At 29.2% G+C, this 27338-nt stretch overlaps 1 protein-coding gene across 2 annotated transcripts in view; it reads left to right on the forward strand.

Moving 5' to 3' along the window:
• The window catches only part of LOC100167754 (solute carrier organic anion transporter family member 74D), a 24044-nt gene extending 623 nt beyond the window's left edge, over positions 1-23421 (forward strand). Inside the window, exons 2-12 of one of the 2 annotated variants that reach the window (XM_029487403.1) lie at positions 13692-13916; positions 16071-16307; positions 16571-16762; positions 17527-17667; positions 18741-18869; positions 19397-19757; positions 20449-20599; positions 20681-20841; positions 21737-21840; positions 21952-22053; positions 23215-23421. In XM_029487403.1, coding sequence (XP_029343263.1) covers positions 13692-13916; positions 16071-16307; positions 16571-16762; positions 17527-17667; positions 18741-18869; positions 19397-19757; positions 20449-20599; positions 20681-20841; positions 21737-21840; positions 21952-22053; positions 23215-23321 — 1910 coding nt within the window. In that variant the 3' untranslated portion in view covers positions 23322-23421. Of the gene's footprint in view, positions 1-13691; positions 13917-16070; positions 16308-16570; positions 16763-17526; positions 17668-18740; positions 18870-19396; positions 19758-20448; positions 20600-20680; positions 20902-21736; positions 21841-21951; positions 22054-23214 lie in introns of those variants that run through there. The other variant, XM_029487404.1, reaches the window with a different exon arrangement.
• Positions 23422-27338: the final 3917 nt, after the last annotated feature.

A 27338-nucleotide genomic window follows, 5' to 3' on the forward strand; every position in this document is an offset into this window, starting at 1 on the left:
CGCCTAGTGGATATGAAATTGTTGGCGGACGAAATCATGAGTGTAATAAATGTATGTAAATAATATTACTATCGCAACCATCTATTTAAATCGCTTATAATTCGGTAAACTAGACATTCAGAATGAACTGTATCCACAAACCTAGTAAAACAAAATATTAGTATTGCGAAGTAAAATAATAAATTATAAAAAAAATTGTGTCCAGGTATATAGTTATATAGGTATGCATGTTTTATTTATCGTATTTAAATCCGTCCATCTACAATTTTCCAAAGTTCCATATTGTGATATCGTATGATTTTTTTAATAACTTAGGACGCGTGGTGTCGCAATAGTATGAAATCGCATAGAAATTTGAAAACTGTAGAAAGACAATTAGAAAATACAATTAAACAACATGTATAAGAGACAAATCGAAAATTTAACTCAACCTCATTATGTCAATTTTAAGATAAAAAAGACTTTATAAATCAAAGTTGTTTAAAAAAATGAATTTAATTCAAAAATAAAAACAAAAAGTGGGTTACAGTTCAAAAAATGTTGTTTTGCAACGCATTAGTGGAAAAGTATTAAAAAAATAAGTGTAACACTAAGTAGGCATGCAGTAGGTAGGTAATGCATTACACGATGCAGTAAAAAAAACCCGAATAAAATTCATGTGCACCATAACTACTCACGAATTACCGCCATTTTATAAAATAATACCGTAACTCCATAATACAAGGTTTATTTTTGGAACCGTAACTCCACACAATAAATTTATTGCGACAGTGTTACTAACTCTGTTAAAGATATTTTCTACATATTGTTTAAATAATAATAATTAACATTTTTATGAGACATAAAAACACGTTTAATATATCAAGAAATAAATTGCTCATCATTATTACTCAGATAATTTAACTAATAATCTAAAATAATAACAAATAATATTATAAACATTTTCAAAATGTATTCATAAGTAAGAACTGCAGCACGTCTGCCTAAACGAGAAAAAAATACTCGTTATATTATATCATAATGTATTTAATATTATAGTTAAACTAATAATTTAAAATTAAAATCATACATTATTAAATGAGGCCAAACATTTTACAAACTCAGATATAGTGGTACCTATCAATTTTATTTTCATTATACAATTAAATTTTTTAATTTATATTAAATTTCAAAATTAATTTTCTCTAGGTGTCTAATTATCCTACATTCATTTTCAGTAGCAGAATTCATTCGTATACGTTTGCATAACTAGTATATTTTTTATAAAATTAATTGCAATGTTGGGATGGTTGGATGTGTTGAATCAATCGAATCGCTAAATCTGGCATGAAAAGACACACAATTATATACTTGTCGTTCTGTCTAATGTTGCTTCATTTTTCAACATGACTTTACAGCGATATATAGCGATATCATAATAATATTATAATATTATTATAACTGGTTTAAATTAAAAGCTAATTGATTTTGTAAGAATCGATATGACTTCAGGTTTATTGGTAAATTAGGAGAAGTAATGCTAATGCGGTTCCTCCTCCGTTCCTCGATTAACTCGGAAAAAAAAAGATTTATTGGTAAATACTAAATACGGAGCTCAAGTGCTTTAGATATTTCAATTGTGCAGAGATACGAGGTTTATGCAGACCTGTGGTTATTATTCGAAAAAATGGTATATTCGTGCGGACCTGCTGTTCGATTCATGGCTATGCATTCGAAATATATTTTTACCTTTATTGTTGAATACAATATATAGTAGTAGGTAACATTATATCTATACAAATGTTCTAATAGATACATAGTTGATTGTTATTTGCATTAGTGGCTTACATAATATTTAATAAGATTTATATCAGTGTTTAATTATAGGCATACGAATAAATAATCATATTTTTGGTCGTTGTACCATCTAACAATGACGAATCACGATTTAAATAAAATCGAACATCCGCGTCAAAAGAGATCATCGAAACTATAATTTAATATAATATACAATAGGTATACTAACATAACACCATGTATTACTCGTAGGTATTCTAATATAATTTGTTTAGAAATCAAAATATATATTATTATATTGGGTGATTGAGCGATTCTGTTAAAAGTAGGAGAGCGTTTATTATTTTGAATAATATTGACGTTTCTGAAATTATTTTTATTTGCATAATTTAAATTAATTACAAAACTAATTTTTTGAAAACAGATTATATTTTTTACAATTTTTGATGTTTAGTTTTTTAGTTTTTTAATTTAATTTTCTGACAAAATATAATTTATAACGATTATGTACTTAATTAATTAACTTATAAATATATAATTAATGTTTAGATGAATGGCGGTAAAAATGTTGACCCACTACTTTGCTCATATAGACGTTAATATTATTATAGGTACTTATAAGTTATAACTATTATACATTTATAACTAATTAAATAGGTACCTACTCGTCCAACATTTTTATAAAAATATTTTGTTTGGGAATAGGAATTTATAAAAGTACTTTGTCATCCAACAGAACAATTACCTTTAAATGATAGTGATAAAAATACCGAAAAAAAAAACAATTGTTTTCCTCAAAACGGTTGTTTTGTATAATTAATTCAAATTGCGCAAAAAACTTTAATAGCATTTTATGTAAAAAGTGTTAACTTTTGAAATTATCACCTTGTAACTAGATTCTAGTGTACTAGAATACTAGATAATATAATATTAATATAAATTATGGTAGAATACTAGAATATTAGAATATATAATAATATGATGTGTTGTGTACTCGTGTACCTCTATTCATATCATGAAATAACTTTCGTATGCAGATATTGTGTTTAAATATTATTCGTAAAATGTTGAAAATTTCATTTTATAGGAGTTTTGGCCGGAATATTAATAGCTATAGCTTATACTTTGTACTATATAGAAACGTCGTCTAAAAAGACGTACCAATGCAAAATGTTTTGTAGGGTATACTTTTCGATACGCTACTGGGTTTTTCTTTTTAGTTCATATAATTTTAAAATTAGAATATTATAATATAATATCAGAACAATAATTTAGTGTGTCATCGTGCTTGTTGTCGTGTTAACACTGAGTAATATAATTTATTATGAATATCATGGTTGAAATATACAAGGTTATTGCATATATACCCTTTCTCAATTGTCAATCAAATATTTGATGAAAAAAACAAAAATGGGAGACAATAATAATCAAGTACCTATGTATGCGCGGGATTTTGAATTTGTTAGCTTTTGTCAGCGTATTTTTGATGATAAGAAAAATTGATATTTGTTACATGATATAACTTATATCCCTTTACGTAACCATTTTGTTTCTAATGATAACAATCCGAGTCGATTGCAACAACCTGTATATATCAACCATGATAAATATATAATATGTAGGATAGTGCGTATAAATGTAATAAAAATTAGGTCCCCGCACTATGAACTTTCGATTATTATAATATTCATTCATAGACATTGCCACCTATTAAAATATATGAATCGCGAATCGCATTGATATTAGATCTTTGAACGAACAAAATCATAAAAGACAATATACAATATTTTATTATATGACAATATAATATTGTGTAAGTTTTCACAACTAATAATGTAATCGTGCAGACGTGGGGGAAGAAATCATTAGTTAAAAGTCGTAAGTATACCTATATGTTATTTCTTTCCGCCACGGCTAGTCGTAAATGTTATAATGTTTGACGAAAACATAGTTGTTAATTGTTATAAAGTATAAACTTATACTGTATAACTATAGGTATAAATGTATAATAATAATATATTATAGTATTTCGATTTAAATATTATTGCTAATGGTGGATTTGCAAAGTAGTGTGGTACGCGTAATTTATATTATGTATACCTATTGCGTTTTACACAATTGCCTATATGAACAAACCATAGTGCATTCGGTGCAGTTATTGCAGTTATTATGCAGTTATTGCAGTTATCGTGTTACATGAATAGAAGGTCGAGGTCGGGTGCAACGAGATGTAACCGTTTGACGATTTTGCGAAAATATATGCGTGTGTCAGTTTACCTCGATTTATGTAAGGTAAATTACATGTACGTCCTATATTATTTTGAAACCCACGACGTTATTACTGTGATGATGTCGATAATGACCATTTTTAATGACGCCCCGTAATATATATATTCCTATATTATAATATATTAAATCCTAAAAAAATACACTAAATAAAAAATAAAAAATTAAATTAAATCTCAAAATTTTAATTAAACTAGGAATATTTTAAGTTGACGTGTTGAATAGGGATTGTAAAAAATGAGTATCGACCTTCGTCGTTGTTAAAGTCGATATATTTTAATTATAATGGTAATAAAGGGAACTCTAAAAAACATTATTTTTTTTTTTTGTTTTTTTTTAATGCATTGAAAGAAAGAATTTTAAATTCACTTTTTAAAGTTAAATATTATAAAACATTATTTTGTTAAGGGGATTGTAAAAGGACCGTTTTTTAGGAGTTCAAAATAGGCAATTTTCAAATTGTATGTATGCGGGTCTTGTAAATGTGTGCGTAGTAAGTGAGATCATTAGTGTTCATGATTGTGTGTAAATAAAATAGCGGAGCGTGAACGTAGTAAACAATTTATGCTCATTAATTATTTAATATTATGTACTTTTTGTCAGTCCTACCGATGGACCAGATAGGTAACGCTATTAGACTTCTGAAAACTGATTTTAATTCATTAATATGTCTACTTGATATCGCGATGAGGCCACATTTTAAGATACCTATTTATATAAATTTCGAATAATCAACGTTTAAAATTTCCAGGAGCTTAGGAACGAAATTTTAAAAAAGTGGACTGATTTATCTCAAGTAGACATATTAACAAATAACAAGTTCAAATCAGTTTTCAGCAGTCTTGTACTTTTGTTGCGTTATCAGGTCCATCGGGATGATTGATTTAATATTGGTACATTTTGGTTTAAATAATTGTCCGTTTGCAGTCCCCTCAATTATTAATTATTTTTTTTTTTTATATAACATATTGAAATTCTTAAAAAAATATTTTGCTAAGAAATGTGTAATTAAAAACATACAATATCACTCAAAATAGCAATGAAAAAAAAAAAAAAATAGTAAAAGTGTAAGTTTTTTCCAAAAATGCAGTTAAGTAATGGCACAGAATTATGTAAAAAAAATATTTTAAATAACATTCATACTTTCTAAGACTGTGGAAGTGCTTACCATTAAAAGAATCACTCTGTATAATTGTCGAGAAGAGACAATTCAAAACAAATAACATTATTATAATCGTGAGACACCGTTAGCATACGTAGCTGCACGAGTCTATAGGATACTTTCGCTTTTTTGTTCGTCACTACAACCGTACATATATTATAATACAGCGACGATCCCACAAATGTAATATTATATATGTTATTTTGTGTTCTGCTCGTATAGGCGTACTGCAAATGAAATAATACACGAAACTATATATATAATCCTTGATTTTGCACGAAAACTATTATATGGGTAACATAAATGATTCTTTATGCTGTAAGTATAGATACCATTATAATATTTACATTATAACGATATTTTACACCTATAAGTATAATTACTTATACAAGCTCCAATAACTACTGACTTGTAAACTTGTGAATTTAATCTTTAATTTTCTGAACGCATATCGTCAGCGTTCAGTCATTTAATGGACGGTTTTTAAGAGAAGGGCTTAAGTCAATTTTGGACATTTTAGGTTTATACATTAATTCTGTGTGAAATTTCAAGCCACGTTGAATAGTACCACTGTAGATGCTATGTAGGATTTGGTTTACGAGATAAAATATAGAATGCGTATGGTAATAAGTCGTTATACAGAATTTTTTTTTTATGAGAAAAGGCCTGAGTCACTAATTATAACTTATTTTAATGACAAAGGACATACGTCTTATAAAATTACATGCAATAGGTCTTAAGTCATTATAATTTGAAGAAAATAAATAAAAACTAAAATATATTTAATAGTAAAATAACAAAACACTTATTAAACATGATTATGAATACACAATTATTAATACAAAATATACAAAATACAAAAATATTAAAAATTCACAAAGTTATAATGATTTTTGTGTCTCCTGAAAAGTATCAATTTTTGACTTAAGTCCTTTCTCTTAAAACCCGTATTTTTAAACGTGTATAATATAAATTATCATCCATATAATTATGTAATATAGCTATTATACAATAATATTACTAACAATAATAATATATCATTATTGTTATGCGCACATAATAATATGTATTATATTGTGCTGTGTAGGCGATACAACACATTCATTACGGTTTTCGACGGACTATATAGGTACCAACTTCGAAGTTCGGGAAAACCGAGAGATAAGATACCACGCTGTAAATGAGGAAGGGAAAACGTAGTATACGAAATATCTATATTATGTAGTTGAATTATGTGTAGAGGTCTGTGGTACACGAGTGAAATAACAATGATATAATATTATAAATACTGAAAATACGTATGCAATGATATATTTCTCTAATATACCATGGTGAAAGCGTGTGTCCACTGTCCACAATACTTCAATGTAATGACATTATATCATACACGATTAGGTCTGAAACGGCAACGCACATAATATTGAGTATGTTTTCGGACATTTTACAAAAAACTCAAGAGACTTTACATGTTAGAGTGATTCGCCAAGCATGTTTACTCTTCATTCAATAAGAATTTATTCAAATTATTTATTTTTGAAATGATTAAGTTTATGAGATTCAACTTAAAGACCATATTATTTTTTAAGATAGTATATACAACATCTTTTAGAGTCTGGTCGGAGCGGTAAAGAAACGTATTTATTTTACAATGATGGGTGTTTTCCACGTTTACCACTTTTTGGGGTAGTAAAATGTAAAAATGCTTCAATTTTTTACATCAATATATTTTGTAGTAAGAAAGTGAATCAAGTGCTATCAAAAGTAAAAAATTCATAGTAACTCTCAAAAATGCCAGGAAAAACAAAAAAAAGCAAGTAAGTGGATGTCACTCTGCTGTACAGTAGATTACAAGTGGGTTGTATAATGGATTGTATTAGACTTGAATTCAATGATATAATATCATTGTATTAGAAAAACGATTCTGAACGTATATGGTTTGTCAGTCTGGATATTTTATATTGTTATTATTTATTATAGCCTGTAAGTTGAATTTATATTATAATATTATAATTTTTATTCGTTGCTATGGTGATAAACAAAGCGTTAGAAATTAAAATTTCATTTTTAGCGTTTTTTGTAATTTTTCGGTGGTTTTCCCCGTGGCATTAAATAACTATTGATAAAATCGAAAAATGACTTTCTTAAAGTATCATCTTGATCCAATTTTCTAAAAGATAAGGTACTATATGTTGAAATCGAAGCACTTCTTCTGGTAGAAATTATGTATACAGGGTATGGAAAAAAAAAAATAAACACAATTGTAAAACCAATAGCTTCCTCGCTCCGCTCAGAATCTAAAATTATTAAAAAAAAGAGGAAATGGGAATTTTTACGCAAAACTGTTTTCAAAAAAATCAATTTTGGTTTTTGGTGTAACTCTACAAAAAATGACCATTGATACATGCAATTTTCACAAAAATTTTGGTTGGTCAAAAAAGTTTAGAATGTAATATCATTTTCCGCATAAGTTGTTGCTAGTAAAAATTAAAAAAAAACTTATCGTAAATCCACAATAATTTTTTATGAGCGTGTGAAGTTACAATTTTGACGAAATTCGTACATATCACGAAAATTTGCAAATTATTTTGCGTAAAGAATGCTTAAAAATTTTTCTCTTTATACCTAAGATTTGAAAATTTAATACAAGATTCCTCATAAATTTGTTGCCTATCTTTATCAAAAAAAATGTCTACCGAAATTCAAATTAAATTTTTATGAGCGTTTAAAATTCAAATTTATACAACATTGGATATTCACTCGATTTCTCATAGAAGGATTTTCTTTTTTTGTCGTAATTCAAAAACGAATAACCGTGGATACATACTATTGATACCAAATATTTATTTTATCATTTCCTATACTTGATAACATTTTCACAATATTTTAACTCGTTTTAAGTTGTTTACAGATATCTTAAATATTTTTAGTTTTTTTATATAAACATCAACAAAATTGTATTCGTTAGATCAAAAAGCTTGACAATTTAATAATTATGTCTCATTGTTATAATATCAGTTTAAAAATTAATAAAAATGCATAGGCAAGATTTTTTTTATAGGCATTTGAAGGTCAAATGTTGACAACATTTATTAAACTGAAAATTTGCAAATTATATTGTAGTTAAAAATGTATAAAATGTTCAACTAACGGATTGAACATTTAAAACAAGATGCATATGCACGTAAGTAGATATTTCTGCAACTATAAAATATAAAAATATATAAACACACTTTTTTGTATAATTATTGTAAGTTAAAATTTGGACGAAATCACATAGTAAACCCAAGAATAACGATTTTAGTTATTTTGTTGTAATTTAAAAATATTATTCGTGGGTATATATTATAAACTTTTGAAGTATATTATTATATTTTATACACACAACGACACAACGACATTTTAAATTTTTATATACAGTTATTTTGTTAAAAATTGAAAGTATTATTTGTGGCACTTGAAACTTTTAAAGCATATTTTGGATTCTGAGCGGAGCGTATTTTTTTTACAATAATATATGTTTTTTTAAAAATTTAAAAATTAAAATTAATTAAACATCTGATTTCAATCAAAAAATTGATTCCTAAAGAGCATAGTCTAGAAGCTTAAAGCTAAGGTTAACCATTTTTTTCGAAATTGCAGTGGAATTTCAGAAACTATGCTTAAATTATTACCGCTTTTAGTAGTTTTTATGGTAACAAAAATATATTTAATTTTTCCCAAAGTGATGACATGTACGGGCGCGTACGAAAGTTATATATCCCGCGCGGCGGTGGTTACTCGGCTCGGCATAACAGTGATTCTAAGAAACACACACTAATGATAATTTATTACTCACACATAGACATAGCCCAAATATCCATGTGAATTGCCTAAATATTACTCCTTAAAACATGATACGCTGCGGCCCCGCTTAATTATAATATGTTTAAAAATAAAATGTTATATTGATTAGAACAAAAGTTATTCTACAATTAGTTCATTTTATTATAACTATTATTTATTACTACTATTACACTCTGTATAATATGTTATTTCATTTTTAGTTTTTATAATGTAGGTATAGATATAGTAATATAGTATATGATATCACTATCGCCCATCACAATTCACAATAAATAATTAAAATATACATAGATCAATGTGCTTTTGTGCTCGATAAAATAAATAGGTACATGCCATATATGACGAGGTTATCTATATAATTGGCTATAGTGTACCTATATTTTCTTGTATTATATTGTTATAATAAAAATACGCATGTAGGTTAGAACGTGTTTCCGTCATAATTATTACGCATCTGGCATCCACGAATTTATATATTACTAGCTGAATAACTCGGCGTTGCCAGGAAAAAAATGTTGATTAATTAACTCCTTTTAGGTGTAATTCGCTGTGGCCGCTGCCCGCTGTGCATATCGAAGCAAAATCATATTATATTTTAATTTTTAGCTATCTCGCGTGGAGTTGCCCGTGAGTCTCGCTTATGGTTATGCGAACAGTATTTTATTATTAGATAGGCAATCTACCTGCGTTAGATTACAGACTCAGTGAAGTTGGTGATGAGGCAAATTAATCAGTCAGGGCATCAGTCTATCAATTATTTCCACGTTTACCCCTTTTAACTCCCGTAGGGGTTGCATTTTGAAAAAACCCTTTCTTAGTGGGTGTCTACAAAACAAAACAAAACTACTGTCCAAATGTAATACTCATAGCTTCAGCGGTTCCGGCTAGGCGATGATGAATCACTCATGAAAAGTCATTTTATATAATATAGAGATAATAATATTTTGTTATCGCACGTACAACATGAAAACGTGTAGCTCATTAAAAACCATAATATTTTAGTTTACCTACCTACCGATTTCGGTTAAGATTTTGAAGTCATCATTACTGAATGTCACGGATAAGGCAGCTATTGCTCGTTTGCCGCACTATTATAGCCAACATTTTTTTCAAACAGGTACTGACGTTCTAATTTAAAATTTGCGATTAGGCAGTTATATAATCCTTATTTGTAGATAAAAAGTAGGTACTTACTTAGAATTATATAAGTAATTTGTAGAAATAAACATTAAAATTGTATCCAATACTTCAGTCTTCTTTTTCTTCGCCTTCTCTCCCAATTATTCGGGGTCAGCCACCCTGGTCCTCAATTTTCATTTACTACGATCCTTAGCATCCTCCTCACAAACACCAGTCATTCTCATATCGCACTCTATAACTTCAAACCATCTCTTTTTCGGTCTTCCTCTTCCTCTTTTTCCATCCACACTCATGTTCTTCGTCACTGAAACTGCCTCAGTTTTTCTCTTCTAAAAACATTTCCTAGCCATCTCAAATCTCAACCCATTCTCACGCATTTTGTCAACTATTGAAGCCACTCCTATACTACCTCATATATACTCATTTTTTATTCTGTCCTCTCTCGTCACTCCACTCATCCACTTTAACATTCTCATCTCCGCAACACTAATTTTCCTGTCTATTGTTTTATCTATAGCCCAACATCAATACTTCAGTAAATATATAAAACAAAACACGTATAATGTATAATGGTTAGGATTTATAATATGCATTTTTATGTATTTAAAGGGTTTGAAACCGGTATTTAAAACCGTTAAAACTCAAAAAATATGTCAAAACCGAAACCAATATTAGAAAAGATAAATATCGATTTGGAAATTTGGAAAAATTTGGCAGATGCATAACCGACAACCGTTCTGTTGGTACTGAATGTAGGTAGGTAGGTACTTCGTCAATGAGAGGTATCACAGATATATACTAATACTCACGAACTACTACATGTAGTAGTTCGTGCTAATACTAGATAGCCGTCTTCTCGTTATCAGTGAAACACGCCGACATATGCAAAGAATACTACTCGATAAACAAACGTTATCACATAGACTAATTTACTATTATAATGAATATGATATTATATTGATAATAGTCCAATGTTGATAACGTTTGTTTATCGAGTTGTCTTCTTTGCATATGGCGTCGCGTTTCAGCTTATTCTGTGGTGGTATATTCGAAGACGGCTATCTAGTATTAGTATATATCTGTGGTACCTATATACTCTATAGCCTATAGGTCGATGTATATTATCGTTTATAATACTCTGTAATCGGTATAGGTAGGTACTCGGTAAAATGTAAGAACTGAAGTAAGTGTTGTAAATAAAAAGGAATTCCAGAGATTAATTCAGTTTTATCTAATTACTGATTTGATTCTGAGCAGAGCGATAAATGTATTGATTTTATAATAATGTAGGTTTTTAGTGCCGGTAAGTAGTTGAAATAATACTTCTATTCTCAACTTCAGTAACTTTTCTGGTGGTAACGTGAATTTAGTTGTAATTTACAGTAGTTTTCAAAAGCATTGGGAAAAATAAATAAAACCAAAAATTAAAAAAACAAGAAAACTTTTACAATTTAAAAATCAGTTTTTGACAAAATCGATTTTAGTTTTTGGTGTAACTCTAAAAAAAATAAATAACCGTAGATACATAAAAATATGTTCACTGAATGTTTATTTAAATTTTCATTTAGCTATGGCATGAGAAATTTTCTATTTGCATTAAATTTTAATAGTTCTTAAATTTTTATTAGTGTAGGTGATGTAAAGAAAAAGTTATTTTTTTGACATTAGATGATATTATCTACCCCAAAGTAAATTAATGAATTCTCATCGAACGATTTACTTATTTTATTGTAAATTAAAAACGAATAACTATAGATATTTTAAATTTTCTATACATGGTAAAATATTTTGACTCATTTTGAGTGATTTAAACTTTAAAGACATTTTATATTTTTATTTTTTTAGTTTTCTATTCTATAAATGTCAATGAAGTTCTTCACAAGTTGTTTGAATAGCAATTTAAAAATATTAAAAATACATAGGAAAGCATTTAAAGTTCAAATCTTGACAAATCACGAAAATTTGCAAATTATTTTTTAGTGAATAATGTATAAAATGTTTAATTTGTATAGCTAACGGTTGAAAATGTATAAAAAGGTTAACCTCAAAATCTAATCACAGTGTAATAGATATTTTAAGTTCAAATATGGATGAGATTAGATATTTAAATGGAAAAAAAACAATTTCAGTTATTTCTTGTAATTTAAAATTTTTTCATTATACTGTATAGGCTGAATAACGACCTTCATAGCTCAGGATCGTTTTTCATATACATTGATTTTATATCATTGAGATCAAACTTAAAACATTCATCACAGATTACAGTGACCCACTCGCCTCTTACAGCAGAGTGCTAATCACTTGCCCTGCACCTTTTTACTCTTTAATATAATAATTTAAACCGAAATCAGAAAAAAAATATCGGTAATCGAAACTAATATTAAAATCAGAAAAAAAGTTTTTTTGGTTTCAGGACAGGGTTTTTTTTTAAGCATATTGTTTTACAGATTTGGTTAGTTAGATGTGTCCATGAATTACCTAATATTAGTATAAATAAACTACATTTTTTTAGTTTTTATATTCTGAATGTAAACACTAAAAATTTATTGAAACGGGTTTCATTCAAATTAAAGTAAATATTGGCCAGATTATGCGTTGTATTACGATAATAATTTCAATTCCAAAAAAAAACCTTGTCTTTGATGAAAAAAAAAATAGAAAAAACCTGTTGAATATACTATAGATTTGGTTAAGGTTAATCATAACAAAAATGATTTATGATTTTTTAGCAATTAAGTCCTGATACATTGATGCAAACATCTTTTTTAAAATAAAATCCACTCATTATTTACTGTGAATTATTAAGTTTGTTGAATGTTAATATTGTACTTAATATTGTAAAAACTCGTTGTGCTTACATTGTAATATTTTATTGGCACTTGTTGCAGTGGTTGCGATGAAACAACACGAAAAGCTTGTTTGATAATGTTTAACCAAAATACCTACATGTCTAGACCCACTTCGGTCAATAAGACGTATTTAGTGGTATTCTTTAAAAAGTCAGTAAATTAGTTAATATTTAAATGCTTACAATAATAATGCCTCTATTCGACCATCATTATATTATACCAAACCTATTGAAATAGGTGGATAATGGTGGAGTATTGTCCATACTTGTCCGAACACAAATAGCGACGCATAATATACTGTGTTTGTGTTGTCGGGACGCGATAGTAATAGATAATCGTAAATTTAACGAAAAATACTATACCTACCGTGTTCAACTGTATTAATATAGATTAAATAAATGCCGGCCTAATGATATATTTAATGTACATAATATGTTATAATATGTAACTCACGTGAAACACTTACGCCCGGCATATTAGGTATATTCGACAATATTATATCGTTTTTTTTTGGGGGGGGGGGGCGGTACATGAGTCTGTACGTCTCGCGAGTATCACGCACCAACCACCATACTCATTATAACTATAAGTATATACGTTTATTATATCGATTATTTACATTTAATTTTGTTTAGAATCGAAAAAAATGAGTGACAAGACTTCGGACGACCCGGCTGTCGAGGACACAGTTTGCGGGATATGGTTGTTCAAGCCCAAGTGGCTTCAGATATTTGCCAGCAAAAAGGTGTATGTTCTCGTGTACGGGCTGTTGGGGCTCAACCAATTCATGTTGTCCTCATACTTCAACGGTACACTGACTACAATGGAGAAGAGATTTAAATTCTCCAGTCAAATGAGCGGTAGGTAATTACCTATAATTAAAACGTATATATAGTACTGTCGCTTTAAAATGAATAAAGGGGGGTTCACACTACACCGTGTCATGCGAACCACCCTTAATATTAATCGAATCGTTGAAACAGGTTTAAAAGCATAAAGCTATGTCACTGTAACACGATAACCATGACTGTAAAATGTTTAATGAATATTAATGAATATTTTCAAATATACAGTGATCGCCGCTTATAATGGTCACATCCGTCCGAGAGTATTTGATCACTATAGCCGGAAATCACTATAAACGGCGACTCAAAAATATCGAAAAAATAACGAAAATTTTTTTAAATAATATTTTATTTTGTACAAAACATTAAAAAGACTGTGCAAAATATCAAAATACAGTAGTATTAATTAAATTTAAATTTAAAAATTAATAAGTAAAACATACATACATACGAAATTTAAAACTTAGGTTCTTTTAAAAAAGTCGGTAATTTGCCCCTGTTTTTTTGGTATGGAAACCATCATAATGTGCTCTAAGTTGTTCAACGTATCAAAGTAATTTGTGCCTATGTCATGCTCTTCAATAGCTCTTCTCAGTGTATTAATTGCATTGAATACTTCACTCCTGGTTACTGGTATTCGGTCCCCTGCATATTCAATTTCGTCTTCATCATGCACTCCAACATCATTTCCCTGTTCCTTGTGTGAAACTATTTCAGAGGCTATTTCGTCGTCATATCACTTGAAAAACTAGTAAGTCCTCATCTACATCCAGCCACTCATTGAAGGTTTCTTTGTCTATCTGGAGTCCTGAAATATCTACTGGTACATCGGGTAAATCGAGTTCAAGGGCTTCATTCGTGGTTATGGGAACCATACCAGACTTTTTAAAGCAGTTCACTATACATGGAATTTTAACTCTTATCCAAGCATTGTGTGACATGTGAATTGCCTTTAGCACTGTCATATTCTTAGCTATGTCGTTACCATTCCCTTGTCCGTCATCGATTGCGTCAATAATTTGCCTTCTCATATCGGACCTGTAAAAAGTCTTAAAAGCTTTAATTATACCCTGTATTTAGCAAATAATAAAATTATTACTTATTATATTACAATTTTAAAGTATATTTTGATTAATTTATATAACTGTTTTTTAAATAGATTTTTAACAACTGTAAATTGTGTTTGACAAAGTTGTGATTTACCACATTGAGTTGTGACAATATAGTATTGTTAATATTACTATAAGTTTTACTAACAAGGCATACAAAATTAAATATCTAAATATATTTTTTATATCTAACGACTTTTATTGACACGATATCTTCAAATGTATATATTAATATTATTATATTAACTAATTGACTATATAGTTAACCCTGCATGGTATTGCCCATGAGAGGAGTAACCCTTCTTAAACTATATTAAATTTTAAAATTTTTGATGAGAATATCGTTTAAAAATGAGAACGTATCTATAAACCATTGTAATACTTTTAATTTGTAATATACAAGATAAATAATAGGAAAATTAAAATTAAATCAGTTTTATAAAATCAAAATGGTCGATTTTTCCAAGTTGTGCGGTAACCTTCGCACAGGTAACATAACGATCACCCGTTAAAAAATCAAGGTTTTTCCAAATAACTCCTCACCAATTACCTATAGCTTTGAAAATTATGTCTAATAATTCCAATCATAATGAATATTTTATTTTCTGTAGACTATAACCAAAAACACAATTATATATTAAATATAATAATAATAAAATATTAAATATAATAATAATTGTATATACAAAAAAATATTTGATTCCTGTTTGCTGAAATCTAATTCGTGTATGAGCCCATATCTTTAATAGATGATTTTTTTAAAAACCTGCATATTGCATATCTAGAACATTGAAGGAAACTCAATTCAAAATGTTAAGTTCACAAGTTTTGTCATTTTTGAAAAATAGGAATTAGTATTTGGATTTCGTATATACATATTACATATTAAACTTTATTACTATACCTATAGATTACATGCGAATTTATTGTCCATATTTATTATTTGTAAATTGTAATACGTAGTTAGATTTTTTTATTTCCCCTATAGTTTTTAATTACGAATATTTAGATCTTAGTGTTTGGAATAATTATTAATCATCGTATACATATACATTGTTAGGTATCATATCGAGCACTTGGGATTTTTTTTCACTTATATCGTTCATGGTGACGTCCCACATGGCCGGTAAAGGACATCGGACGCGTTGGTTGGCCATCGGTTCCTTCTTCGTCGGTCTATCCTGTTTCGTTCGTCTCCTGCCACACATCATTTATGGGCCAGGTGAAGAGATCCTTCAGTACACCGTCGAATACGGTGACAACGTGAACTCCACTTCTCTGCTCAGTAACATTTCACGTAAGTATAAAAATAACACTAATAAAATATTAACAATCATTTCTATACAATTGTTGCTTAAACTTATATAATTTTTTGAATCAAATTAAAAACGCTAACTTTTAATTACCTAATAAATGTATTATTATAATATATTAATTAATAAATAAATATAAATGAATGATTTATTATGGCATCTACGTTATGCTTATGCCTTATAGTGATCTTTATACAACTAAAAAAAATACTAAAAATATCTACATTTTGTTTCATGTGCAATAAAGGACAAAACGAGAAAATCTGCGACGGCAAACCATTGTATGAAGACTGCGACAACGAGCAGTTGTGGAACGTGGCTGCTTTTTTGTTGTGTGCCGCGCACGCGATGCTAGGTTTGGGTGGTTCGTTATACTGGACTTGTGGTGCAGCTTACTTGGATGATAACGTTCGCAAGAATTCGGTACCCGTGCTTTTGGGTAAGTTTTCAAACAAGAATCGAGGGAAATATTTTTCCGTCACATGGAATATCCGAGGTAGCTGCCCAGTGCCCCATTCAAAAAATTCTTGGACAAAAATACGTGAATAATCACAGTTTTCAGAAAAACATTATCAAATCAAAGAATTCAAAATTTAATCCTGGGGCTGTCGTTACATAATGATTTACCGAGCCGGAGTGACAAGGTGTTGGTATTATAGAGATCCGATTTATTTTTAGTAGGCGTAAAATGATAGTCATGCGTAGGTACTAACGGCAAAAACGTATTTCAACATGGCAGACAGTTCATAAATTGAAACTGAAGAGTGCACTGATTAAATAGGTTAAAAATATCAGCACAACACCTTTTGTATAGACGTCGCTCTCTCGACTGGACGATATTATAAGAGGAAGGCATTGAATGTTCTTATCAGACGGTTTTCTTTCAGAGTTAACATGTCTCAGACCGTATTCTAGCTAGGAATAGCCTATGACCCATTGACCCCTTATAGGAGATAGGTTGTACCACCGATCATTTGTCTTTGGTATAATTTGGATGTTTGTCAAATACCAAAAAGTATTTTTAATGGTTAAAACTTTACGTTTTGCGATGTGTACGATTGTTGTTTTATAAGCTATTAATAGGTACGTTATATTATATTAATTACAAACAGTTGATATATTTTAACTTTGAAATTTAAAAGTTGAAATCAACAATCAATTGCCACGAAACACCTTTTCAAAGAATTTATAAAATGTTCACAGCAATTGTTCAGTGCATACGGATGTCGGGTCCTATGTTGGGATACATGCTGTCGGCATACACCCTGACCAATTTCATCGAACCTAATCTAACGCCGACTATAACTAACGAAGATCCTAGGTGGATCGGAGCTTGGTGGATGGGTGAGTACTCTTACCATATCTATATACATTAATTATTATTAATACACAATAGTATTTTTTTTTGTCCTACCAATTAATCCGCCTGTGTACATTTTTACAATGTATACTTTGTGGAGTAAAAATAATTAAATATTATTGAAAAGGTATATTGTTAATAAGTTGTCTAAAAAAAATTTTTACACGTTATAAATGAACTAAAATACGAGAATAAAATTTAAAAATCAATTAATTAATTATTCCAGTAGTTTTTGAGTCTATTAACTTCGGATTAACCAATAAAGTGACCAAATATTAAAACTATAAGTTAAAAGTAATTATATTAGAATATGTAACCTGTGACAACCATTTAGGTACATAGATAAAAAAATTATTTAATACTACTAATATTTACAATTACTTTAATATTATAATATATTATATTACCCAACCATTGGTAACCATTTATATACGCAAATCCCATAGAAAAAAGGACTTTTAGTTTTTGTAAAAATTTTCAATTTTTCTTTCCGCAAAAGCCTCATTCGGACTATACGAATAACATTAAAAAAAAATAGCCATATCGGTGTCAAAAAATTAGACATCCATTCTCAAGTGGCGCATACCACTCAACTTCGCTCATCTGAACTTTAAATACTTATAACTCAAAAACTATTATTCCTAAATTCAATTTTTATGTATCTAAATAGTAAATGGTAAATACTCGTGAAAATATTCGGTTTTCGAAGGAGAAATTAAAACTATATGATGCCATTCAAAAAAGTAAATAGCTTAAAAATTATAACTAAATATTTTTTTTTTGAAGGTTGTTTTGTAACAAATTGAAACCATGTACAAAATATTTTTTTTAAAAAACGTGAATACTTTTTGTAATAATGAGGGTCTTACGTTAAATGAAGCACGTGGTATGGTATAAAGTAGTATTTCAAAAAAATTACAAAAAACTGGAAAAAATAAAAATATATTAATTTCTGTACGAGAATACAAAAACATTGTATAAACAAATCGTTCTGAACATTTCCCACTTCATATATTACAGAATGAGCGTAGCATTAATGACGGGTTTTACTTTACAGGGTGGACTCCCATTGGTATTATTTGTATAGCTTTTTCGATGATGATGATGCTTTTTCCAAGAATGCTTCCGAGGGCTGCAGTCCGCAAGGTAAAAGAACCGGAAGAGAAAAAAGAACACGTTTTGACAGGTAAGTCGAAACATACGATCCAAATGATCGATCTCATACGTTATAATGTCCAAGGTTGGAATGTTCGGATGAGATAGGTATTTAAAAATAAATTAGAAATGTATTTATTAAAAGAAAAAAATGTTTGCTTGTTTCTACGTTTTATAGCATAAAGTTATATATTGTGACATTTTGGCTTTTTGGGGGGCTTAATCCACACCCACTATGTAAAAGAACATTGAGGTGCCCTGTGAGCCGTGTCCCGTTGTTCCCGTAAAAGAACGTTGATTGAGTGCATATGTTTTTTGTTACATTACAAAATAAATAAATAATAATCAAATATAGAGTATAGGAGACACTTTTGAGCTAACATGAAATGTTAAATAAAAAGAGAGTGAGTTTCAAGATAGGTAATCAAGTTAACATTTATTTTACATGGCAATAAGAATATTTATTTATTTATTTTTAATATAAAATTAGTCTCGGATAGTATAATGTTATGTTAATTTATTGTATTAACAATGTTTTGATTAATTGGATGATTTCAGATTTTAAAACGTCTTTAAAACGAATTTTGTCAAACAAAATACTGGTGTTTAATTCGGCGAGCAACTCGTTTTTCGTGTTAGGCCTAATTGGGTATTGGACGTTTATGCCCAAGTACATGGAGACCCAGTTCAGACAGACAGCAGCAAATTCCAACTTTGCATCGGGTGCCATAGGCATTTTGAGTTCAGGTTTGGGCATTGTGACGTCCGGTGTAATCATATCGAAATTCAAACCATCGCCAAGGTCGCTGGCCATGTGGAATTTTATTACGGAGGCTTTGGAGGTGGTTGGTCACTTCGCATACATATTTCTTGGGTGTGCAGCAGAAGATTTACACGGGCAGTGGAACGAGGACAAAACGTTAGTAAGCAAATTTCTAATTCCGTTACTTTCGCTAGTAAAATTCCGTAAACATGTAAAAAATTAATCTAATTGGTTGCCTTTAGTTGATCGGGCATATGAGGTAAAATCATGCATTAAAGAAACTATATTTTAAAGCGAAGTGTAATGTATATGTATGTCTATTGTAGTTTATACCCTCATTACTCATACACTACTCCTCAATTTATGTTTACAAAATTCTCAGAAATTGTTCTTCGAGATATCAGAAGACTATAAGAGTGTATATAGAGAGTAGTTTCAACCACGTTAATAAATATACTAAGCCAAGTGCTAAATCCAATCCGTGACTTATGGTAGCCTATATCTAGGTCAAATTATATATCAAAGCTATACACCGACGTCGATTTTCCCATGGACTAAGGTACACTAAAACTGGGATACACCAATATAGCACTGTATAATTTATTCAAATAAAATTCTCCCCTAGTACAATAGCTATATTAATGGCCATGCCAGTAAACTATGAGTGACAAGATTGTCCTTTTGGTCATTTGATTTCTCAATAACATTATAGATCGGGTTAGTGTGTTGTTTATTATACGGTCTATAGCATATAATAATATTATCTACAGCTGCTTGGTGAGTCACCCTGCATACATTTATAAGCACGATACTAATAATACATATATGTTTACCGTTTACCGATCAGATGGAACTTGACCATGGACTGCAACGTGGGCTGCAACTGCGGGAAATCGATGAGCTACAATCCTGTCTGTTCGTTTGACCGATCTACCACGTTCTACTCTCCGTGCTACGCGGGATGTACCCTGGAGACGATCGTCGACGGTGGCCTAAAGGTGAATAGACATTCATTTTTGCATTTAACGTCACGATTATATCTTGTATAATAAGAACGTTTCCTTCGTTGTGTCTCGTAGGCCTACAGCAACTGCACCTGTATCGGTGGCTTGGGCACAGCCACCGAGGGAGTGTGTCCAGTTGCCTGTGGTAACGACTTCATCATATTTCTCGCTCTGATGGGCGTGATGCGGTTCTTATCGTCCACCGGTCGTTCGGGCAACACCATCATTCAGTTCAGGTCTGTACGGCGCAATAGTCGTCGATAGCAAATTGTGGATTCGAGATCTATAATATTTTTGTAGGTACCTACATAGGCTTTAAAAAATGTGAAATAGATTTTTTAAAACAGTCGCAAACTTAAATTTGTTTGTCACTTAAACGCGTAATATAAATTATAACTGTGAAATAAAAAAAGGGGGCAAGTGGGTTACGATATGCGGTACCGGGGAATTGGTAATTGTATCTAAGTCTGATATAATCGACGAATAAACAAAACAAATTGGGTAAAAGCTCGTTAAAGACTCATTATACGGCGAATATTGGATTAGAACTAAGAACTTTTTATTTGTCTTGTTAAAACGTTAATATTATAATTTGTAGTAGTATAATAATATAATAATAATATTCAATAAAACGGAACCTATGTAACGGAAAAGGATCTGTTTCGGATAAAAATTATTTGTACAACAATACACAGTATAATATTATGTTTACTTAGTAAAACCTAGCTTGTCACACTTGCCACTATTTTTAATTTTTCTTTTTAACAAAACAATTTTAATTTAAATAACTTCAGTAATACAAACATGGTATAGTTAAAAATAACACAATTTTATAATCCTAACCTAACCCCCCATCTCAAAATATTGTCTTTTTATCGTTGTCCAATTCATTTAGTTGCACAAATTTACTAGGACTTATATAAAAACCTACAAAAATAATTTATTATGAGTAGGTATATAAAATGGAATTAAAAGATTAGAATCGTATATCATAAAGAACGATTTAACTCGAAGATTAAAATATTTCAAATAAAGTAACTCGTTATGAAATTTAGTTAAAAGTAACTCAACTTTAACTTTTAACTCTTTTATGCCCAACCTTTATATTATATGTATATTTTCGCTGTTTAGGTGTGTAAAACAAGAGGACAAGTCACTATCATTGGGATTCTCTGAAGTGGTAATGGCCCTAGTGGCTTTCATGCCCGGCCCTATATTGTACGGCACGATTGTCGGTAAGTAAATATTATCGAAGTGTAAGTATACGAATAATATTGTTAACTTCACATGACGCACCAAAATATTATATATTACATAAACTCATTGATTGTGAATGTTTTCCGTAGACGCCACTTGCATGGTGTGGGGCGGTAAATGCGGTACAGACGGTAATTGTTGGCTATACGACGGTAAGCGGCTGAAGTACTACTTGAACATCACCGGAGCTAGTAAGTATAATAGTGGTACGGAAGGCCTACTCCATATTATACTAACCTACAATATTAATAGTATTGTTAGTAATTATTAATTAGTTGTCTGTAAATAATAATTACTAGGTTACCGGCTACCACGGTCAAGTATCTAAATGCAAATTGCATTTTATTAATGTCCAAAAAAAGTGCTTCCCAATCGAAAAATTCGTTTCATACCTCAAATAACTTAAAAATGAAACATTAAAAGTTTTTAATTTTTTGGATATCTTAACGCATTTTTTATGTTTTCAGTTCATTTTTCGTATATTTTATAAGAACAGATAATTTTGATCTAAATTTACCATAAACTAAATGTCTAGGTTTAGATCTCTAAATAGAATTATAGAAATACAAATTTAAAAACATATTATTCATTTTGCATACAGCTTCATATCCATATGTCTTATTTTTGAATTTGTTCTGCAATTTTCTGCAATTCACCCTCCACGACCAGTTGGCAGTTTTATAATATGAGCTTCATGTTTCAGTCTTCGTTCTTTACATAGTAAATCATTTTAGTTTCGTTTACTTTTGACGGAACAATTAGCTTATTAGGTGCTCTCCATAAGTACTGAGTACCTACTCAGAAAGTCAAACTGATTTAATCATCAGTACCTAATCACTTCGTTATTTATATTTTTTTTTGCTCTAACAGTTATAACTTCACTTGTACGTATATTATATTTTTCAGTCCTTGAATAAAAATAATTATATTCCATTTTTTTTAAATAAAAGTGCTAAACTTAAATTTTTCACAAAAAAAGCTTTCATATTTGTATTTAGTTTTAAGTTTAATTCAAACACGCAGGTTAAAAATACATAGTCCACAGTATTTCAGTGATAGAGCTATATCTGACGTCTTAATACTACAAAATAATACGAAAACATATTTTAGTATACCTACATCACCTTCAAGTGTACACCATAATTGTAAATGTCAACGACCTCTGATATACGACCGCGAAAAAGACCATTTTGGCAACATTCACTTCGATTTTTGGTGAATGTCAACAATCGCCTATACTGCGGTCATGCTTCTTAACATACCTACCGAATATATTTCATACTCTTACCAAAGTTATTTCTTTCCTGTTTTAATTTTATTGCACGTCTCAATATCACATGTTATTTCCGCAGGTTTTCTGTTGATCGGTACGATACTGGACATTGGTGTTTGGTATCACGTGAAGGAACTGAAGATCTACGACGATAGTCGTGACGAAAAATCTTGCGAACAGCAATAATGATAAATCGAAAGAACAGCCTTTATGTGTGAAATGAGAGTTAATACTATGTTGTCATATAATCCAATTATCAATATACTGTAAATTATTGTTATTATTATTTTGATAATTGCAAGTCCGACTTAACTAATATATTATACGCTGTAACCCAAATACCCCACCGATAATCTAACAGATATTGGTATCTTAATATATTATCAGAGTTATTTTATTTCACCCAATCGTCTTCACGCTCAATATAATATTATAGGGAAATGAATAACAATAATACCTACATTGAGCATAGATGATTGAGCGCCCGATAATATTGTACTTGTCAATAATTCAGTGCAGTCAACTCATGAATGTAACGGCCATAGTGTTCGCAATATAAACTATATATTATGTTTAAAAATATTATACATAGGCAGTGATCGGAAGTCGGAACGTACACTAAAAAATGATATTCATTCACGTTCAAGTTAAGTGTTTAAAAGGGAACTCATTCACGTTCACGTTCACATTCTTTGAAAAAATGAATGTGTTCATTTAAATTTTTTTATTTTATTTTTATGAATCGTTTTTTTTTTTTTAATATTTTTATATGGTATATACAATCTGTTCCTTTAGGGACAATAAGAATATGTGATATTTGAAGAAACGAATATTTACATGAAAACGTGATTGGAGGAGTCACCCAGTAGTTACACTTCCCTTACTTGATACTGCAGTATGAATCATTTAAAAACTAAAACGGATCGCAGAAATCATAAAACTTTTATTGATGTTTTATGTCACGCCAACTGGATTTTCCCGTGTTTTATTTTTATAATTCTTAGTCAAATAAACATACCTAATGGCTAATAGAAAATATATTAATATATTACAATATAGAAAAATGTTATTATATTATAATATTATAACAATATTATTAATCAATATTTACTCATATACATATTATATCTATTAAAAAGTAAATAAATTTAAACGTCTTAAAAATAATTCAAACTCATTAAAAATATAAACATCGGTCAAGTTCATGATCTATTTTTATTAAAAATGAGTAATGTTCACTACATATGAACGCGAACGTGTGAACGTGCAGCATCCTATTCAAACACTGTATATAGGTGTATAATGTATATATATATGTGGAATAATACTTACATTTAATTTGACTTTCTTATGGACATTTTTTTTTTTATAAAGTTAGATAATCTTCTAAGCAATCTTGTATTACATTTTAAAATCTTAGATCTAAAAAGAAAAATATTTATGAATTCTTAACTCAAAATAATTTGCTAATATTTCTTGATTTTTCCACATTTTGTTAATTTTTGAACTTTAAATGCTTATAAAAAAATTATAACTAAGGATTTTTAATATTTTTCAAATGTCATTGTAACAATTTAGTAGGAGCCTTATATTAAATTGTAAAGCTTTTTTACCCAATAAATAAAGTTTTATTGACATTCGTAGAAATAAAAACTAATAAAATTGGAAACTAAAAATGTCCCTAAACAGTTCAAACAAATTAAAATATTTTGAAAATTTTATCTGTATAGCTAATTCAAATATAAACAACCGGTGAACATTTCATGTATCTGAGGTCATTTGTTTTAAATTTAAAGCAGAAACCAAAGTCGACTTTGTGAAAATTCGATTTTGCGTATAAATTCCTGTTTTTCATTAAATTTTTTTCATTTAAATTACTAGGAATTTTAAATTTTGACCTTCACAATACACTATCAATATTCACTCTCCCATGGAACAAGGTACTGAAGTGGAAAATCGAAGCATTATTTCGACTACTTATCGTGAACACAGACACAAAAATAAAAAATAAAAAAAAATTATGAAAAAAAAAAATACACACATCGTTGTAAAATCGATATATTCATCGCTCCACTCAGAATCTAAAAGAATACTGTTTGACCTGAAAAATAAAATAAATATCATTGTTTTAAATTCAGAAAAATTACTATAACTATGTGATAATAATAAAAAAAAATGTACGGCATTTCAACGGTTATAACTTTAATGTGTAAAAAAAAATTTTAGTTTTCCAAATTTAAAAATAGTCAATTAAGACCGTCTGATTTTCACTTTCAGACCACTGTGGGCCGTCATCGCAGTACCTACGCTATACTGCCTATATTGTATTCTGTGTTTATTTTTGAATATTTCCACTGTGTTTTTGTGATAATAGTATAATACTGCCAATTGCCGAACGCTCAGTACATTTGTTAAATAAAATAAAATAAAACTGAAAATTTATAACTACGAAGTAGAGAGTGCAGTCATTAACGTCCAGAATTTTAAATTATATAGTGTACTCAGTGTACTCCCAGTTATAACCGGTTAATATTTAAAAAACATTTATACAAACAAATCTACTAGAGTTAAATATATATAAAAAAAAAAAAAAATTGTATGAGGAACCTGGGTGAAATAATAATACTAAACAAAAGAATACGCTGGAAGCCAAATACTGCAGTTAATTTTAACTGCAATCCAAAAACTAGGTATTTTTTATATTAAAATAAACGAACAGTTATTATGATCAGAGGTGTATCACCGTTATACATATATGTATTAGAAAATGTATAAAAATTAAAAATGAATGCAATTTATTGAGGATGCAAAAAACTTAAATGGGAAGAGGACCTGCACGGACTCTAGTATGTGATTGTAATGTATAGAGGACATAAAATAATGTTTTATTTGAATTAATATTGTGTTTAAGCTGGGTCTTCAGTCAATTTTAAATTACAAACTATAAACTCTAAATATAAATAAAAACATAGTCAGATATCTGTTTTGGTCTTTGTAAATATGTGCGGGAAAAATATATTTAGTACAATGTAAAAAAAAGTGGGAAGGAAACCTTGAGAATTCTGTGACAATAAGATATTAAAACACAAAACCATATTTTAAATTAAAACTATTGAAAACCTCTTAAACCATTATAAAATAATATTTTGTTATATTTTAAAATACATTTTATATACATTACAGTTTTGTTTCATTTATAATAATAATGCTTTGTAATATAGTTTTTCATAAATTAATATGTAATAAAGTTGGCTTAATGATTTGTTTGAACTATTTGTATGTATTTTTGGAAGATCGGTATTATTGCAACACCATTACCAATACGAGTCTCGCTGCCCCCCCAGTTTCGCCTACAGATAAATCATTATTTATTATCAGGCCTGTGAATTAAATGCATTTGCATATTTTTTGATACACAGTATAAAATAATGGATACGGCCAAAATTTGTTTTGATTTATTTGTAGTTTGAATACAAAATCTTATTAAGCATATCATATAATGCGTTAGGGTAAATAATTACATGTTTTATCGGTTACCTAGCTAGTATGTAAATTAAACAATTTTTTCTTTTTTTTTGCAAACCAATTTTAGTTATTATTTATTAATTTTAATAGTTTTTTAATAAATAGGTACATTTTTATAGAGCATTTTTTTGAATAATTTTAGTGAATATTTAACACTTTTTTAGTGCATTCAATTCACAGCGCTGCTAATTACTTTAACTGCCAATCATACCTACCACAGTTAATGATAAATATCAACAATTAATAGCTTCTTCATTTTGATGACACTTAAGAGGATGTCGGATTTTTAGCGCACTATTTATTTCTCTCTCTGACCCACGCACAGTCATAAGCTCAACTTGGGGCAGGCTGGAGGGGCTTAGCACACCGAAAACTTCTAATAGCCCCCCCCCCCCAAAAAAAAAAAAAAAATTATTCAATTGTTTCCTAATATATTAATTACCCTTTTCAAAATTCAACTGTAATTCTTAATTTTTTTTTTAATTTTTATTTACATTTAACTATTATATTGGTATAGACAGCTAGTATATTATTATTGTGAAAAATTAAACTTGAGTAAACAAAAATTTCTTTTTTTATATAATTTTTATATTTTCAAATGAATATTCTTATGGTGTTGTGGGGCAAACGCCCTCACGGGTTACTTTTCATGTAATATCAGCTGGTGATGACTACAGC

Source organism: Acyrthosiphon pisum, chromosome A1 (genome assembly GCF_005508785.2).
Source record: "Acyrthosiphon pisum isolate AL4f chromosome A1, pea_aphid_22Mar2018_4r6ur, whole genome shotgun sequence".
Classification (NCBI taxonomy): Eukaryota; Metazoa; Arthropoda; class Insecta; order Hemiptera; family Aphididae; genus Acyrthosiphon; species Acyrthosiphon pisum.